Consider the following 19944-nt stretch of genomic DNA (forward strand, 5'->3'; position numbering starts at 1 on the left):
TTGGCACGTAAAACCCCATAATTTTTTGAGCAGAAGTCGCGACCTCCGTTTGCCTTCTGCTCCTTTTTTGTCTCGAAGCACCGCGTCACATTCGCCGCATGGACGTCTGGCCGCGCGTTCGCTTGCGCGGTAGAGGTGAATCATCTCGTGACAACATCAGAATTACAAACAAGCCCCGCCCACAAAAGCGCGATGCAGCTGCCCTTCAACTCTGAAAGGGAGCCGAGCCAGCTGGAGTCCGCTCACGGCCTAATGACTTTGCGCTGCTAATGTAAATGCTGGGCTAATCGAAAGAGAAATGAGTGTTTGCCGTTCCAAGCTGTTATCTCTGCGCGAGCCTTGATATCAGGATCTTCCATAAAATTCGCCTTAGACAGTTCATGTTCCATCCTGAAACCAGTGACACAGAGAGATCTAGATGTGTGCGAAGAAAAAAAAAAACAGCTGTCTTATAACCACACACTACTGATTGGCGTCAGGGAAATAAGCGAACCTTATCGATTGTGTGTAACTTGTGCTTAATTGCGGATGGACTCCGGCTAGCTCGGTTCTTTTTCAGAGGTAAAGGATAGGTGCACTGCCTTTTTTGTAGGTGGAGCACCCGTTTTTTGAAATTTTAGGTTGTCACCTACTATAAAGTTTCAAATCGTCGTGCTTTCTTTATGCTTTGCCGTGTTACGTAGTAGCAGCAGTCGCACTTGGTGGTTTTGCACTTGAGAATGTGTAAGCAATAGGGGAAGGAAAGAAAATTGCTACTGGCTGCACTGTAACTGTCTCGATCGAGCTGGCTGACGCGTGAACGGCGCAAAGGGACCGGACGAGGTATGGGATTCAAGGACAAGCAAGGCTGAAAGTCTAGAGGAAGAGATCAGGAACGGGCTGCATACAAATGGCTATGTGCAACGTTCGTGACCGTAGGTGAGGACGTTCAGCGTTATAGTTGTCACGCTTCACAATTGTGCCGTGCCATGGGAAATTTTTTTTTTCTCTCGCTTCGATAGCTCTCGACGCGATTACGCTTTTAATGCGATGTCGTATAGCTGCGTGCGTTCTACTTTCAGAGCTTTCTTCTTCAAGCCGCAATCTCCCGGTGGCTCGGTGCCCGCCAACGCTGTAAGACGCTCGCAACCTCGTAGGGCGTTTCACACTGCGCTGGGAGAGGGGGGGAGGGGGCACGTCTGTTTTGCGTTATCGTCGTAGCCATCGCTGTACTTTTGCAGACGGTTGTCACCGTTGTAGGGCAGAGTTTGGGAACTTTGCGCAGAATTGCGGGAGTTTTGCGTAGAGTTGAGGACGTTAAAAAAAAGGGGGGGGGGAGCAGTCGGGCATGTATAATGTGTAAGTATTACTGTTGCATGCGTATTTGAACCCAAATACAAAGGAAACGGTCAAGCACACCCGGTCAAGACCCGAGTGTGCGCTATTTTGTTCGTGCATTTTCAGCGGTGATCCACCGAATAGGGTTGCTCGTTGACCGAGCAAAGGGGCGCGCGCAGCCTTCGGTTCTTCTGTGCCGTGTCGTAGCCCTCGAGAAACTACTTGGCAAGGCAAAATGTCCGACTTGTGCGGGGCCCTTTAATCTCGCGCGCGCCGCCGCTACAGTTTCCGCGGGCGACTCGGTGCGCCTTTTCTTAACGTTATCTTTGCACGGCTTAAGCTTATCGGCGATGGCGCGACCGCGTCCTGGCAGGCAGCGCAGCGCGGCGTCCACTTGGCCGCCGCCCCGAAGGTCGGTCTGGCCTATCCATACCTACATAGCGCTGTGCTCCAGCGGGAAACGCTGTTTAGAATGCACTGGCGGCCGTCTGTTTCCGAACGCGAGGGCAGTAAAGAGTAGGCCTTGTTGTTGGCCTAGTTGGTACGGGTCCGTCGTAGAATACATGGCACAAAAGAAGATGACAGATGACCACCAGACAAGCAGACGACAAGTGACACCTGTCCTGTCGTCCGGTCTTGTGTGTCGACACATAACCCAGCAGACGACAGACCATGCAGACGGCAGGTGGATAACTGCCCTGTTGTCTGGTCTCATGTGTCGTCTTCTTCTGTGCTGTAAGACGTACCGGACATTATAATAACGCTCGTGGTTTCGGTCGGCCGGGGAAGGTGTGCACAGACAAGCGAAATTTCGCGCTCAAGATGTCGTCATGTATAGCCGCCGCCACCTCCCTGTCTTCCCCAGAACGTGGCAGCGGCCGTCGGGCAGTTGGGGAAGGCTTCTGTCGCCTCTCAGTTTGAGGGAACCGCACTGCGCAGGCTTGCCCCCCTCGAGCGGTAATAGTCGCTCACAAAAAAAACGGTTCCTCGCCTGATACTCACGGGAATAGTCGTGGAACGCGTCGTTTGAGTGCTTCGGATATTGACGGATTGGCTTCGGTAAGCAAGGCACCAAAGGCTGCTGCATGTCCATTGTGGTTGCGCGGTGCTCTGTAACCAAGATGTGTCTGTGTGCCGACACTTGCGGGCGGGTACTGGTTTGCTTCCGCTTGCGAAGAAATTGGCGCACATCCTTATCTTCGTCTTCTTTTTTTTTCTTTTCTTTTCTTTTTTTTTTTAGCCGCGGCTGTTGTGCTCGTCAGGTTGGTAGAGCTGTTCGCGAGACAATGTGGCCCAAAGACTTTTTTTGACTTTAAGTGAGAGGGAATATTAGAAGACGCCTCTGGGCTAACGACCAGTACTGCTCGAGCCGAAATCGGCGCTCTCGTTCCCGTAACGCTGTCTGTCGTCTGCTCGTTTTTTACGGGCACAAAAAAAAAGTTCACGGTAGATTGAGCTCGGCGGGGAAGAGGTACTACGGGAGGCGCCGCTATCGAGCTCGGCAGCCACGCGTTCCTTTTGATTGGCAGCGCGCGCGCGGTGCCCGCCGTCCGTTCAGCTCCACCCGGCACAGTTTTTCTTCGAACCGTCAGCGGGCCTGTAGTGTGTATGCGCGCGCGTTTCGAGGGCTTTTACGTACATAGGACCCCCCTCCCTCCCTCCCTTCTTCACTTTCGTGCCCTGTAGGTGCAGAGATAAAGGCCAGTTACGCCTCTTGGGCACCGCGCACTTATCGTGGCGGGCTGGCCGCACGAACTGCGCGAACATGGTTTCTGTGCGTACGTGTGTGTGTGCACATAACGCGGGGCGAGCCGATAAGCCCTCGGTCACGGTCGCTGGAGTCCGCACCGTGTGCGAGAACGCGTCTCTCGCTGCACGCAACAGCCCCCCCCTCCCCCCTCCTGCCTGCCACTTTTCCCGCGTTTTTATTATTTATTTCTCTGCGTTCACCACGGTCACGTGATATCCCTCTACTGGCGACCATTGGCAACGCTGCAGCGGTGACGTTCTCGGGCCGGGAGACGGGGGGAGGGGGATGCATTGCGGAGATGAGTTGTGAGGATCGTGACCCGTGGCGGCGCAGTGTTGTGTGGCCTCTCTCTCTCTCTCTCTCTCTCTCTCAGAAGCTCCCTCGTACCAGTGCAGCTCTGGATGCGATACACTGCGCCTCCCGGGGGAGGGGCGGTTGGGGGTTGATTTCGATTTCGTCCAGTAGCGGTCACACACACAGCTTTCGAAGCGCGAAAAACTCTCCAGTTAATTGTGGCGCGCACGATTGTGGAGTCTTCGGTTGTGGTTTCGCAACGTTGCCTTTTGCCTTCGAACGTCTCTGTGGCATATCTGTAGTGGGCTCGTTATGCTTGTTTGTCCCTCTCCCATACTTTGTATTCCCTCGTCGCCTTTCCCTTGTGTAGGGTAACTAAGCGGACGCCTTTCCGTCTTAACGTTCTACCTGCCTTACGGTTAAGCCGGTTAAGCTAAACTGGTTAACCTCCCTGCCTTTCCTTCTCCACTTTTTCCTTCCTTCCTTCCTTGGCGAGGCAAGGACATGCTAGAAGAACGCGTACGCCCGCCAATTCAGAATAAAACGTATTATTAAAACTAAGATAAAGAAGACTGGGCACCACAATCACGTGGCCAAAGCATGAAATGCCTGGCTATCAGATTAACTAGAAATCAACCTCTGTCATCGGCAAAGAAAATAACTTGTCACCCCGGTGCCTCTTAGAATCAATGCGCATGCAGCTTATATATTCTGTAAATGTAATGTAGGGCCCTCTACCTGGTATCCATTCAAAGACGTTAAGTCTATGTAATCGCTGTTGCTGTGGATTTAGTTTTGTGATCATGCATCCGCACGGGCGCCACAACGTCCATACACGTTTTACTTTGAATGTGGCGAGCGTACGCTTTCTTATACAGCGTACCAGTGGACTGGATGTTGTACAATAGATGCGCGCACCGATTGGTGCATTACTAATATCACACAAGACTACGTGCCTTTATTTGAAGCCCATTTTTTGTCCTCCTCCTCCTCCTCATCTCTCTCTCTCTCTCTCTACAACATATGCCTTGTGGTAAGTCCCTGTAAGGCCCAACGTACCAGATATGCTACGCCGAGTTTGATACCTCCAAAGTGTTTGATGCACTGGAGGGAGCTTTCTGTTGCGAATACTTCAGAAATACTGATTACTAATTATCTAGCAAATGAATTAAGTTTTAACTCAAGTAACATTTAACGTTGCTTTGTACAAATGTCTCCGTGGCCAGATATGTAGGCAAGGAAGTTGGTCTTTTTTCTTGTCTTTGTTTATTTGTGTGTGTGTGTGTGTGTGTGTGTGTGTGTGTGTGTGTGGAGCTGTATTTAAACATAGCAGGGCGTAAGGAAAAAAAAAACACGAAAATGTCCCTCGAGTATGGTTAGTAGAGAAAACTGCACGATACGTTTCCCGTAGGTGAGTCTATCTCGCTTGCCTCCGCGCAGCTGGCGCTGCATTATCGCGGCGAGCTGTCGTAGCGTCCGCTCCGGACAGCCTTGGCCGGATGTAGTGCCGCCGCCGACTGGAATCTCATTTCCGCGGAGCGCTCCAACTGTGGCGATCCATCACGGTCCACTGACTGTAAAAACACCTGCCATTGCCAACAGCCGAACTAGAGAATGTCGGCGAAAAATTAAAAAAAAAACACGTAGAAGCGTAGGTCCCAGAGAGTGCGAATGAGGTCACTGTAGTGTACGGTGTCAAACGTTGAAATGTTCTCAAGCGTTCGGTGATGCAGTGAAGGCGAAGACGTGTACGAACCCCGCCACGCACGGGCATCACCTTGAACAGCTCTGAATCCAAAGAAGATGGTTGTAGCTGCTTGTTTAGGACTATACATATCCGACTGAGAACGCGACTTATGTTTTGCGTCGAGTCGTATGTGAGAATCGCGGGAACAGGGAGTAACTATTTTGAAATTGACATTGAAACTTATTCCGCAACAAAAACAAAGGTTGCGAGGAGGACAGGTAAAAAGCTGTAAAGACAGCTTGAGGAGTCCAGCTCACAGAGCAACACAGTGGCGTGCGGCGAAGGCGATAGGCATTTATACAGAAGATGGCTCATACTCGATCAAAAAGCAAGCAAAACAGGGCAGGAAAAAAAAAGAAAAAGACTGCATTGTTATACAAACATCGCATGCAATCGCATTGATGAAATTGTCGATATGTCGTTACTTGTTTCCACAAAAATGTGACTGTCAACCGTCGGCAATGAATATTTTTATTTGTTTCCCGTAGTTCGGCATTTGGTGATACGTACCAGGGTGTAACGTATACGCTGCTTTATTAGTGTTCGCTGCCTTAGTATTAGCATTCACCGGCTTAGTATTCGCCGCTCCATTCGTGGTGAAAGCCCTTGGATGACGACGAACATTGGCTCTCTCTCTCTCTCTCTCTCTGTTCGGCTTCTGTTATACCGCGTTGCGTCTGTGCTTCTCACAAAGGAGGAGTGTGCGTGCCTGGATCATATTCGTAAAACCATTCGTGATTGGTGCGTATAGATGCACTTGTATAATATAGACCTTGCTTCCGTCCGGTCCGTTTTCGTTTTGCCGCGTTCCACTTTGTACTGCGCACGTATTTGTTGCGCGGTAAGCCTTGTGGCCTCGGGGCACCATGATGATAGCCTCCCCCCCCCCCCCCCCATCGCAGCCTTGAGTTGAAAACGCAAGCGCTTGTGCGGTCTCTTCGTGTCCGTCCATTGCGCTGCTATTACGATCGTACGCTTTATCCTTTTCTTTTTCATTCCGAGTCAGATGGCGTATTCAAGTCGTCTGATGTACTCTGCCTAATGCGGGCTATATAGGAAACGGTGTCGCAGTAAAGAGTACAGCAGAGAGCGAGAGAGAGTGAAAAAGAGAGAGAAACGAGGCGACATAGTTGTGCAGTGTCAAAAAGGGGAGAAAAAAAAAGCACCGGAAACTCGTTGACTTGCTCCGTCGAAGCGCTGCCATATGCTCGCCAGGTAAAAAAGCAGCCCAGTGTTTATGCGCGACTTGAGTTGCGCGCGCATATCATGAGGGCAAGTGGAACGCTCGAGGCCTTCCGCGTCGCCGGGTGTTTTTTTTTTTTGGCTGCGTCGCCCGCTGAAGGACGTCCTGGTTATCGCGTGGAGATTTTTACCGGTATGCCCGTCCGGTCGGGGCTTACGAGGACGAAGGTCCTTTCTTGCGTTTTCTTTATATACGTACTTATTTATTCGCATCACTTTCTTTTCGCTTTTGCGACCGGCGCTCGTGTGTGGCCAGAGAACGCGGCAGTGACAGCGCAGCTGCGTCGTATGTTTTTTTTTTTTTTTCGGCGGGTATGTCGCTGGCGTCGTGGCGTAGCCTTTAATTGCGTGGTTAGCGAGTGCAGTTTACGGCGGTTTAACGTTGCAGACGAAACAAGAAACAATGAGGACGCTGTTTGCGTCGTCTGCTTCGTCCCGGTCCGCGCATACACTGTGAAATAATTTACACCCTGACTGTAAACGCGAATGCGGGCGTACGTCTGTCCATGATTCGCAACCTTGCACCCCCCCCCCCCTTGTTTTTTTTTTGGGGGGGGGGGGGTGTGTAAGGGCGTGTGTTATAGAGCGATTAACGCCCGTATTCGCTTTCATCATGATCATCATCAGCCTGGTTACGCCCACTGCAGGGCAAAAGCCTCTCCCATATTTCTCCAACAACCCCGGTCATGTACTAATTGTGGCCATGCCGTTTACATCCTTTAAAGGATGTAAAATATTTTGCCGTGTATAGTGCCGTCGTGTGCATTCGCTACGTGTGAGACCAGCTTGTAAGTTCAAGATAAATTGCGTGGTTACCGCGGCGACTTAGCCCAATTGCACGCCCGAAATGTTTTCCTGAAAAATAACTGAGAAAAATTTCAAATTCAAAAAAAAAAATTTTCTCTCCGTAGGGTCTGTACGTAGCGCTACGTGTGCCCAGAGAAACAACACACACAAAAAAAATTTAAATACATGCGCTGTTGCTCGTACCAAACGAAGTCATTTAATACCAAACTGTGTTTTGAGAGAGAATTTGTTTTTAGAGCGCAGCTCTTTGGCGTCCGTTCCTGGGTTTCGCGTCGTCGGCCTCGTAACCAGCTCCGCCCCCCTTTCATCCCCCCAGCGCTAGCAGCGACCGACTGATACCGCTGGATGCCGCTGACGCCGCTAGAGAGTCAAGATAACGTGACTGCATAGAACACCGTCGCCGCCATGCAGAAAGAGGAGGAAAGGGTACCCCCCCCCCCCCTGTTCTTGTGTGGCGGATAGGGTGCTCTTCAGTTGCCGACGCGCCGGTTATTTCACGTAGGCCCCGGCACGTCGACGAATACGTGACCACCTTCCCACGGCTAGACCTGGTTCTTAGCGCTGCGGAAGCGAGGGTATCATATTGTTTGTGTCGGCATCGGCGGCGTTGTCCCTGAAACCAACTCCGCAGCTGGGGTTGACTCACTATCGGCGTCAGCGGCATCAGTCAGTCGCTGCTATCTCTTCCCTCCTCCCTTTATCGTGTTGTCCGCTTGCTGCGCGCGCTTCTGCCCCCATCGTTTGCCGCTGGGTGTACACGCCGCCCCCCTCCCCCTCTTCCTGCGAGTCTCCGGTTGTCAAAGCGCCGGCTCGAACTTAATTCCTTTCTTCGCTCCTCCTCCAATGCAACCCCTGTGCGGTGGCAATCAGAGAGCCAGATCGGTGGCGGCGGATCTGTATATGTGCACCGCCCGAGCCGAAATTGCCGCTGCCGTTCGCCACTGCGAAATTATCTGCCAGTTCTTTCTGAGCCATGAGCGAGACGACCGATGGAAGTCCTCCGTCTGCTGCTGCTGCTGCTGCTGCTAAACGAGCTGCCAGAGCAGAGGCCCAGCGCCGTCGCCGTCAGAATCCAGAGGTGCGTGCCGCCGAAGCAGAAGCTTACCGTCGCCGCCGTCGAGATGATCCAGGAGTACGCGTCGCCGAAGCAGAGGCTAAGCGCCGCCGCCGAGAAGACCCTGCCGTTCGCGCCGCCGAAGCGGAGGCTCATCGCCGCCGTCGAGAGCAACCAGCAGTAAGCGAGGCTGAAGCAGAAGCTCATCGCCGTCGCAGAGAAGACTCTACCGTTCGCGCGGCCGAGGCCGAGGCCAAACGCAAACAAAGGCTCGCAAACAGTCAGGGTGCAACAAATGCTTTCCCGCGACAGTTTACAGACAATCCGTTTGGAAGTGTGAGCTTATTTGCTGCGCTCAAATTTCGCATTAGGAAGTAACGTAATCGTCGGTAATTTTTTAATTTCGTGCCTGTTAGTGTCTTCCAGTACATACGTAAGGAAAATGGACGAGATAAGACTCGTCCTTGGCGACCAAAAGGAAATGGACATCAGATTTGAATTGTTTTTATTACCTTCAAACTTGTCGTCCTTTGAAACATTGAACTAATGCGTATGTACCCGAAGACGTGACTTGCAGCTCATTTGTCTGTATCTTCTACTCGCCACGACAGATGATGAGAATGGAAAACTAAGTAAGCCGTTAGAATATACGGGTCTCTATGTGACACGGTAATATACGCGTATTGTTCTTAGACGTTGCCCAAAGTATACGAAGAGGCGTGGGAGCGGTCATCCTTGATACGCCTGTGCGTATACTACATGAACAGGCATCACCCGATACTCTTCGGCGCTATTGTATTGTTGTGCACAAGGAGGTTGTGCCCTGCCGGTAGATGGCGTATCCGATGTCGCCAAAACGGAAGTTCATGGAAATTTCGCGGAAATTTCGTCGGCGCTCCTCGCGCATTCGGGGCCCCACGTGCCCGCAGTCGCTGTTCCTCGTTCATACCCCCGTTTCTTACAATAGAGAGCTTTAGATTACGGTTTCGCGTTACTGCGTGAATTCTCTTTTTTCCATTTGCTTTCCTCTTCTTCTTTCTCCTTTTATTCCCTTTACCCCTTTCCCCAGCACAGGGTAGCCAGCCGGTACTTACACTGGCTGACCTCCCTGTATTTCCTCTCCTTTGTATCCTCCTTATTAGATTAGGGGACGCAAGCGGCTTGCGTACGCAGAAACTAGGAGACATGGTACTGCGCATGCGCAGACACCGACGCCTGGCTCTGCGCATGCGCATTACCGTCGACCCTAGTTGTTGCGTACGCAAGCCGCTTGCGTACCCTTACCTAAAACTTTCCAATAGAGAGTTTTAGATTAGGGGACGCAAGCGGCTTGGGTACCCGAGAACTTGGGTCGACGCTACTGCGCATGCGCAGACCTCTACGCCCAGGTCTGCGCATGCGCAGTAACGTCGCCCCCAGTTGCGTACGCAAGCCACTTGCGTCCCCTAAACTAAAGCTCTCTAATATATGTAGCGGTCATAGCGTACATGCTAACCCGCGTCACCTAGCGTCAGACTCGTCGGTGACGCAAACAGGACCCTCGAGGTGAGAGAGAGAGAGAGAGAGAGAGAGAGAGAGACAGTTTCGCCGTGCAAACACGCCCCGGGCGGCAGTGTGGATGCCGAAGTGGCAGACGTCCGTTGTGATTGCAGCCGCCGCCGCCTCCCTTCGCCCGCGTCTTGCCGGTCGCGCGGGCTGCGGCGGTGTCGCGTTGCCTGTCCGCGCCGCCCGGCCTTTGTCCAATTTGAAACGCGAGAAGCGCGGATGGCGCGGGAATTCCGAGGGAGGAAATTGGTGCCGACGAGCGAGACGTCACGGAGAGTGGCTCAGAAAGGGAAGTTCGCTCACCCCGAGGGCTCCCTGCTGCCCTGTTTGCTCTGCCCATTAGGTCGGCCTGGCCCGCAGCGAGCGCGCGAGGGTTACATATACGGACGGGCCGGCCGGCCGGGCCCTGTGCGTATCAATAGGGGCCCCCGCTAATAGGACGCCCCGCGGGCCGTAGCGCCGGCCCCGGAGGAGAGACGACGCGCGGTCGTGTTCAGCGCTGGGGGGTCGGCGCGCCGCCTGCGGTTCGAGAAGCTCGCCCCCCCCCCCTCCTCCCCACCCCCTTCTTCTTCTCCTCCTACTCGTTTTTGACGAGCCGAAGAGACGCCTGCCTGCGCGCCATCGCTGTGTCTCGACGACGCCTTGCATGGCGCTGGGCGTGATGTGATTTCCCGTTGTTCCTGTCACAGTGAATGAAGGTTTGATTTGGACGAATGGTTTAATGGGGGATATCCATTTGTAGGTCGCGAAAATAGCTTTTCGTTTCTAAGCGCGCCTTTTTTTATTCGGTTTTATTCAAACCTTCTTACCACCTCCCGCATCCTTTAAAGAAATAAAGGAAGAAAAAAGGAACAGTAGCGCCAAAAAGGGGTTAACGGTGTGAGTTATGGCGTATTTACGCCCTTATTCACTTCTAAAGGTGTAAACTATTTCCCAGTGTGTTCTAGTTGTGCCTCCGTCGTACCCCGACCATTTTTACCACGTAGCTGAGGCTGCGCCCGCCGCAGTGGTTCTGTGGCTCTGTAGCACTGCTGAGTATACGAGGTCGCGGGTGCGATTCCCGACCGCGGTGGCATATCGATGAAGGCGGAATGCAAAAGAAAAGAAAGAAAAGGAAACGAACAGTAACATTTGTGTTCCATATTTCGGGGTTCGATGCTTAATAACCCCGCAGGCAGTGGTCGAAATAAACGCGGAATCCTCACATTATTATGACGTCCCACCCGCCGCGGTTGCTCAGTGGCTATGGTGTTAGGCTGCTGAGCACGAGGTCGCGGGATCGAATCCCGGCCGCGGCGGCCGCATTTCGATGGGGGCGAAATGCGAAAACACCCGTGTGCTTAGATTTAGGCGCACGTTAAAGAACCCCAGGTGGTCGAAATTTCCGGAGTCCTCCACTACGGCGTGCCTCATAATCAGAAATTGGTTTTGGCACGTAAAACCCTATAATTTTTTATTATGACGTCCCTCATAATGCACTGTGCAGTTTCGGGACGTTATGACACCCCCGCAATTTAAGGTTGATTCGAAACAGCGTTGAATACAATATTGTTTTACCCCAAAGGCGGTGTTTTCTTAAATTTTTTTATTATTATTGTTCTTTTTTTCTTTTTTGACTAGCGTCTTCCGCTGGCTTCTTTTCCGTGGGAAATTACGTCACCGGCCGGCATATATCCGTCCTGAGGGTGTGCTTCATCAGCAGCGAAGAGTTCAACGACCCGAGTTAGGTAACGACACTCGCAGAGCAAGCTTCAGGCGACAGGGCTTTCGAAATGAGCTATACAAACGCTGTGACCGCGATAGTCGTGCAGACTGTTAAACGTATCTGTCTCTACTACGCTTGCTAAAACTATATTATATCAATCCTTTTCGTTTTTTTTTTCGTTCTTCGCTGCTTTAAACTCCTGTGTATGCTATGTAAGCTGCTTTCTGTGTACGCTACGTGTACAAATTAATGTGTAGGGGCAGCCTTGTGTATATGGGCCCCCCAGGCATCCTCAAACTGCATTTGGTCGCTTTTCGCCTGTGTTGTCCCCCAACTATCATGTTGGAAATGACATTGTGATTGATTGATTGATTGATTGATTGATTGATTGATTGATTGATTGATTGTCTAGCCGAATGACTGACTCGCACCATCCACAAACTATGTGACACGCGCTGTGCAACTCTTGGTTATGACATCCATTGTTCCTGCGACGCTCATCTACCTCAAGTTCTGCGGTCACTCATATATAGTTTGGTTCAGAGCTCAAACAGCCCCAATATATGTATATTTTGTCTCTGCAAGTCTTTCTTCCTCAGAGGGGCCTGTGGAAGTTGCTTAAAGCGTGACTAGAAAGGAACGCGTAGTCACTTGGGGGCGCAGAATATGGCAGATCAGTTCCGCTGTGGTCCGCTAGGGGAAGGAAGGTTTGTGACGAAAGAGAAAATCGTTTTCGCCAGTCAAATCATGATTGCGAAAAGGTTTCTCTTATGTTGTTTGTTATGCAGATTCTTGTTCAGTGTCTGTTATCTTGTTCGATCTTATTTCATACTTGTTTCTTCCACATGCCTACTCCTGGTAACAAGGCTGGCAGTACTTGTAAAATAAATAAATAAATATATAAAATTGTATTTGCCGTTATTCCCTTTCACGAACTGATTTGTCGCATTCTGCGTCCCCTCTTGTGCAGCGAAGCTCGTATCTCTTCTCTATTTAATGCAGTTTTAGAATAATTAGTTAACAGGGTCGGGCGTGCTTCGGACTGGGCGTCATTTTTGCGTGTTTTTTTTGTATTTTAGAATGTGCTGCCTCGTGCGCTTGCATAGTTTGCGCTACTGTGCAGTCGAGGGATGTTTTTCGGTATTTCGTAATTCAAGTTAGGAAACCTTTTGAGCGCCGTTTGGCTACCAGTTCTTGTGGTAGATACACGAGATAGAGCTCTCCATGCGAAAATCTGGCACACGTTCCACAAACCCTGAATGCGAGGCATCCCCAGTCGTCGTGTTATGGCGTCGTCGCATCTGGCCACAATTCTTGTTTGTACTTTGATTTCCGGGGTGCTCTCGTGATGGCTATGCCGTGCGCTTCACGGATATCGCAGCTGGCAGTTTGTTTATGTTTTGTTTATGTAATAAAACGGTGACAACATCCGTTACTGCAAATACGGCGTGTGCCAGCTAACATTGCCAAATCTGTTCAAAGGACAAAAAATAAAAAACGAAAAGATTACAAAATCACGGTGATTATGAGACCTATTTAGAGAGTTCTAACGACCGAACAATATAGTTCCTAAAATCATATCTTGTAGACTGTGTTGTTTTCGTATTGTTTTCTTTTAAAAACTTCGCTAATGCTAGCTGCCGCGGCTTCCTATATGTTGCTCTGTAAATGCTTTAGAAGTTTTTCAATAGAGGTTTTGGTCACGGCAACAGGTCGTGTGTCCACCACAGCAAGAGCAAATCGAAGTTAGAGGCAGGAACAAACATGTTATTTTTTGACAGAAGTAATTTACGAGGGCAAACAGTACTGTAGTAAAGAGGTCGTCGATGAATTTTAAAGATAAATCTATGACACGCCTGGGGAAGTCTGGCCCGTAACGAACTCCGTCGATGCCGCTTACACAACATCGAACCCATAACCTAACTTTGGCTGTAACAGTTACATTATATAGGTTAGGAAGTCCATTTTCACGACAGTACATTGTCCCTCGTGATTTCCTACCTGTTGGTATATGCTGTTAAATAAACACTCGCACGAGCGTTCGTGTGGCGCGTGGGTTTGCCGACAGAAGAAATAAAAAAAATAATTCTGGGGTTTTATATAAGCACCAAAACCACGATTTGACCATAGAGGCATGCTGTATATAGTGGTAAACTCCGTATTTATTTTTACCGAGCCTGGGATTCCTTAACGCCCACCTATTAATCTAAGTTCACAAACGGCTTTAAACATTTTTTTCTTCTTATTCCTCCTCCATTGGAATGCGGGCGGGCCTCTGCCGGTATCGAACCAACGACCTTGCGCTCAGCAGCCTAACGCAGCACTGAGCTATACAGTGTTAAGAATGGCGAGCTGCGAAACAAGATTGCCACACAGTTACGACAGGGCGACACGACGCGCACCTCTCCCTCTCCATCACTGCAGCTGGGAGGCGTTCGAAGAAGCGGCCTTTGCGCTGGAATCCGCCGCCCTCCTCCAGCCCCTTCGACATTGTGACGGAACTAGTTCGGTGCGTGAACAATGATTCCGGAGTTCCCCAACGCGGAGCTGATTTGACACGCATGGACAAGCTGCCGCGGGAACGACGTATTTTTGTGCTTCTCACGCTTCGGCGTGGCACGGAACAACGAGCGACCCCCGAGCGGCACCGATAATTCCCGGAACGGCACCCCTGCAACACCGTCGTTTGGGCATCGGAATGTGTGTGCCTTTGTGTCTGTAAACTGATCTGCAGAGCAGCGGCGAGTTGGTGATGAGTAAACGAACAGTCGCCGCGTCGTATGACCGGCGGATCGAGTGTATAAAAACTGTGGTTGTGCGAATGCTGAGGACACTTCTCTTGAGCAGTCATGTTAGACTGATTCACTTCTCTCATGCAGTCATGTTGGACTGATACTCTTTTTCTCAAGCAGTCATGTTAGACTGATTTAATTTCTGTAAATAAACCCTTTTCCTCGTTCTCGATGAGAAACAGTTCTTCACTTCATCAACGATCTCAGCGTAAATAAGTTGGACGACGGCATGGGCCAGCTACCTTCGAATTCATGCCTGTTAGATATGGAGCTGTTTCCTGCGATTACTTCGAGTTCCCCAGAGCACATCGGATTGCAGCACAGCTAATTGAGGAATGCAGAAGCAGGAAAGCGCATTCCAGAGGAGCGGCCGAGCAAACAAGTTTAAGGCAACAAGTTCACGTGCCAACAAGTTCGTGCGCCGCCGGGATTAGCAGGTGGGCATCCGACAATGGAGCATGAGCAGCCCTCCCCTTCTCCTCGTTAGAAGTGCATTGCCAGTCTGCGAGGCAAGACCACAGAGAGCCGCCAGGTGTGACACCGCGACACGGGCGCCTACCATTGGCTGAAAGTGGCGTCATCGGAGCGGACTCTCCCATTGGTCAAACATGACGTGACTTACAGTGCCCGAAGGGTTTATAAGAAGCCTTCCAGAGAGACCTGAGCATTCTGGGACATGCCCTGATTCCCTGATTCACCTCTCTCGAACTTCTTGCCGCGGGCCGCAGCGTCCGAGTTGCTGCCGGCCCGTAATGACTGTACAACTGTTACTGACGCTCACCGCCCCTGTATATAATGTAGAATAAATCCTCCCAAGTTTGGTATTTCATCCGGGAAGTCCGTCCTTCAACCCCTACATGCCGTACTCCAATCTTGGCAAAAGACCACGGACGATGGGATTGAGCCCCCAATCCTGACAACAGGTATATAGAGCGGCAGGTTGTGCTTGCCGAGAACGCTGCAAAGGCATCCTAAACAGGGCGTTCGCCGCGAAACAGTGTTCATTCTGGCTGTGCAATTCCAGCCCCAAACCTCTGCCCCTCTCCCCTCTAAATTTCGTCTCCGCCATTCGCTTGGGGGGCGGGGCATGCAGCGAAGAGCCTTTGCGGACGACTAAGTGCAATCCATAGTCCCGCGAAGTCACCTGTACTTACATCGTATTTGCGCAGTTTCGCTCGATCGCTGGCGCCCGACTGCACTGTACTAGAAAACGTTCAGGTGAGCGCTATCGACTGTTTTACGAAAGGGTTTAGGTGCCGCCATCTTGGTCTGTTAACGCTGCTGTTTTGTGCCCTTAACGACGAACTGTACGTTAGTACAGTCGGTTCGCTGTCAGGAAAATAGTTGTATGAATGCGTTCGGCCTTTCATGACCGTGTTACGTCACTTTACTTCCAATAAAACATAGAAATTGTTTAGCAGCCCAAGATGGCGGCGCCCATGAATCGAATATAGAATCGTCTGCAACGCGGCGGCGGGAAGGACGATTCCAGAAGCGGGCCCCCGCCTGCCGCTCGCTGCCAATGAGCGGCGAAAATTAATTGCGGAGCCGCCGCTGCCGTTTGCGTGACAGCTAACCATACGTGCGCGGCGCCTCTCCCTCCTCCTCCTCCTCCTCCTCCTCCTCTCGGTAATGGTATAGGAAAAAAAAAAAACACGCTCGCTCCATTGAAGAACGACGCCCGATTCTCGCGCGGAAAAAGTGTGTGCCGAAAATCAATGCGCGGCTTTGGCGGTTGGTTGAGTGTGTGTTTACAAACGCCCGCGCGCGCGCTGATGCCACCGCCGCGTGCGCACGCAAAGCCTGCACGTGCCGTGGACGTGGCGCTCTCCACGCGCCGTCTCGCCTCGACGCTCCGTCGATCAGCAAGGCTTTGACGTACGAGTGCGTGAAGCTTGTGCATATCTACCTGGTTGGCGCGCGGCTTCTCTATATAGGAGCGTGTCTTTCTATTTCTTTTTTATTTTTCGAAGGCTTTTTTGTCGTGCCGTCAGGAGCGCATTGGAACGATTAGCGTATCCGGCTAATTAAACTCTCTTTTCGCCTCTGAAAGTATGCGTAACGGATAGACTGGAGACAGCGACCGTATGCACAGGGCTCAGCTGCACGGTATACGTTCCACTGTCCTGGGGAGGTATTCTGTAAGAGTCCACCCAATGGACTGTCCACTTCGGCCGTTCCTGATTGGCTAGAGCGCCGCTCGTATATTCGTCGCTCGTACAGCTGCGTCCAATCAGCAGCGGCCGAAATGGACAGTCCACTATAGGTGGACCCTTGCAGAATACCCCACCTGGCCAGTAGCGGAGAACGGCGATGTATATTCAGAGGATAGGCAACAACTGTGGGCTTCAACGGCCCATATTAAACGTGCTTTGCAGTATATACATAGATGTTCATACTTGCGGCGCCTCTTCAGATAAATGATGATAGGAAACAGATAATTATGACGTCGGTTGACTGATACAGCTATTATACTTCGCCCTGTGGTGTGTCTAGGCCTGCCATGTCTTCTCAGATAACTTGGCAAACGTGATCATGTATGGTCGGTCCGCGCACCGCAGCTGTCGGCTGTCCTCGATAACGCACTGCCCATCTCGTACGTGAACACGTACCGCCCCCCCCCTCCGTCCCCCCCCCCCCCCTAAGTCCCCCCTCAGGCTGGAACGCTCCGGCTTCGGCGGCCTTAACCTACGGGCCACCCTCGCACCAGCTTTGATCCCTTCGCCGACCCCTTTGCTGTCCTGGATGTGCCGTTGAGGTATACCAAATAATGACATATCGATTAAAACTGAGTACCTGCGCAAATTCTCACTTCTTTCGTTTTTTTTTAGCGGTTACTCGTTTTGTCTTCTTGATCGCGCTGCGAGCGTCACCGCTGTTTGCAAAGGTAATTCGCAAGTGCATTTGGTCCATGATTTTGGTTTATTCTTCTTGCAAAATTAATACAATATATATATATATATATATATATATATATATATATATATATATATAGCGTTTTCTTTTCTTTATTTTGGTACGTCCATTCTGACAAAACGCAAACGTGCGCCTTAAGCAGTTCAAATTCAGCACGTGCAGTATACACGAGGCGCAGCGCGTCGGTATCGGGGCATCCAGCACGGAGGAGCCCGCCGCGCGTCTCTTTGCCGCCGGCCTGTTGCCGCTATCGCCTGTTGCGTTCGGCGATCGAAGACGGCGCGGCCTCTTCGTCGTCGTCGGGCACGCACGTACAGACGCCGGCTCATGCAGCGCGGCTCGTCACCTTTCTCTGGGCGGGGCAAGTTCCCTGCACTACTGTTTCTTTTTCTCTAGCTTTGCTGTCTTAATGCGTAAAAGAAAAGAAAACTTATGAACATGAATGTGACTCCGTATCGTACCGAAATTCCAGTAAGGCTCTATATTGAGAGTCATCATCTCGAATTCACGTGCTGAAGTCAACGCGCCGGTCGCTGCGGAAGCCACACCGTCTGAGCAAGGGCTGCCCCGGATGTGTCGTGGGGCCAGGCGTTACGTCTAGCTCAAGATGGCAATGAGAATTACTTTGTGTGCTTTCCACGGAGGAACACCTTCACCAGCGCTCACCTAGGAGACGACATTGTCTGGCGCTGGCTGTTGACGGGCGAACAGAGAAGCTCCTTTCCAAGTGATGGTAACCACCGCATTCTGTGGAAGCGGTAACGACCGTCAAGGCCAGGTTTCTCAACTGGCTTCAAGCTGACCGTCGCGGATAGCCCGCTAATTGTTTGCTAGGGGACCCTAGCGTCGACGACTTCCGTGGGAACAGCGTCGACTTCAGATTCTCAAATCGCCTCGTGGTTGCGTCCACCGTCCGCGGGGGCAATTGCGCATCATCAGAGGCGGAGTCCTATGCGAGTTGGTGCGACGTCGAAGGGCGGAGCGCCGCGAACACGCTTCGTCTCTTCTGATTGGCAGGGAATCGAAGTCCTTCGCCAAATGACCTATACACTCTTTAAACGGTTGCACCCTTTGGGGTGTATATTTGTCCCACAACAATAATCGTCATCTGCCTTGCTTGCGTTTCCTTTCCTGAAAACTCGGCGCTCGCTACTTTCCTGTCGAGAATGCTGCGTCACACTGATAAGGCGCATGCCGTTCGTGACTGGAAAGTACCGCGCTCGCAGCGTTAAAGAAAGGAAACGCGGGCAGCACGGATGACGATTATTGTTGTGGGACAAGACACGCCCCAAAGGGTGTAAATTTTTCTAAGAGTGTACAGAAAACGATGGCTTAAAAAGCTGATCTTTGGTGCAGTGATATATAGGGCGTGCTCAGACAGGGCAGTGTGCTCACATATCCACAGAGCGTTGCGAGTGTTAAGTGTATTACAAATAAACCTATTCGTTTTAATTCAACCCTCCCGACCTCACCTGCTCACTGACAGGCAACTCTCGGCGATAGATGCAGACTACGACGGCCTAGGTCAGCTTAGACACCCCGGTAGCGCAGGCCAGCTACTATGTTCTAGGCACGCTAGGGCGGCGTATAGGCAAGGGACCCTCTGTGTGACGCGCCCGAGTCCGTATCACCGACCCCTGAACCGGATCACAGTACTGGGCAGATCCACGTGCAAGGGCTACACTTGTAACTAGTTGACCTTCTCTTTTTTAATCCTGCCCGTCATATATATAGGCTTCGACCGTGGCGAGCTGTTAGAATTCAAGCACAATTATATCACCTTGGAACATGAACGGCCAGACGTTCTAGCGTTTATAATTGAAATAGGGATGAACATGTACACAACCGCTTTAGCACGTGGTAATCGCGTACAGCTTTCCTCTAGTATAGAACTCTAAAATGCTTACACTTCACTAAGGGAATGCCGCAAGCCGCCATGGCGAATTCGGGTTGTGCTTGTGCGGAGAATGGTCTTTGGACCCGACCGCTTAGCTTCTGACTCGCGCCATGATAGCCCCCCCCCCTCAAAAGAAAAAATAAACTGAAAAAAAGAAATAAAGAAAAGAAAGAAAGGAGGACGGAAAGAAAGAAACCGTATAGCTTTTGTATCCGGAGTTGTTTGCTTACGCATTAAATGGTTCTGGCGTCGTGCAGACGGTTCAGAAACGCCCCCCAGGGAGATATGCACTTTATGAAATGAAATATATAGGGAAGCCAATCGATTACAAGCACAGCGAACACCCGCAGTGACCATCGGTGCATGTTCTCAATTTGTGTGCGTGTATCTCTGTGTGCGTGAGCGCGTTCCGATCTTGTGTCGCCAATGGCGTTGTGCAAATGTCTTTTTTTTCTTGTTTTTGTTTTTTCCCACGTTTCCTCTTTTAATTTCTCGAATCACTATTCACTCTTTCTCTTCGTTCCCGCTGTACGTCGTCACGTGGTTCCTCTTCGGCATGGACGCGTCTTGTTTGGCGCCCAATTATCGAAGCAAGTTAAGCGTGCACGACAGAAAGAAAGAAAAAAAAAAGCTAAGAGAGAGTGGGAGAACCAACAACGTTGAGGACACGAGCAATCAACTGTGCTGTTGCGGCCTGCCTGTATACTATAAGCAACTTTACCGCGCATGCGCTTCCTAATTTACACTTTGCTCGCCTTCTCCCTGCCTCACGTCATTTAATTTCTGCTTTCTTTTTCTTTTGATTTAGGTTTATTTACTTTCCCCCTTCTCCCCTTGAAGTTCGCCTTCACCGCGTGCAGCATCAGTAGCCAAGCCAA

At 51.0% G+C, this 19944-nt stretch overlaps 2 protein-coding genes across 3 annotated transcripts in view; one reads left to right on the forward strand and one right to left on the reverse strand.

Moving 5' to 3' along the window:
- The window catches only part of L2HGDH (L-2-hydroxyglutarate dehydrogenase), a 40455-nt gene extending 37951 nt beyond the window's left edge, over positions 1–2504 (reverse strand). Inside the window, exon 1 of one of the 2 annotated variants that reach the window (XM_070521736.1) lies at positions 2320–2504. In XM_070521736.1, the coding sequence (XP_070377837.1) occupies positions 2320–2410 (91 nt within the window). In that variant the 5' untranslated portion in view covers positions 2411–2504. The remainder of the gene's footprint in view (positions 1–2319) is intronic. The other variant, XM_070521738.1, reaches the window with a different exon arrangement.
- Positions 1–19944, forward strand: part of Trim9 (E3 ubiquitin-protein ligase Trim9) — a 258926-nt gene that overhangs the window by 13357 nt on the left and 225625 nt on the right. The window lies entirely within an intron of this gene.

Source organism: Dermacentor albipictus, chromosome 7 (genome assembly GCF_038994185.2).
Source record: "Dermacentor albipictus isolate Rhodes 1998 colony chromosome 7, USDA_Dalb.pri_finalv2, whole genome shotgun sequence".
Classification (NCBI taxonomy): domain Eukaryota; kingdom Metazoa; phylum Arthropoda; class Arachnida; order Ixodida; family Ixodidae; genus Dermacentor; species Dermacentor albipictus.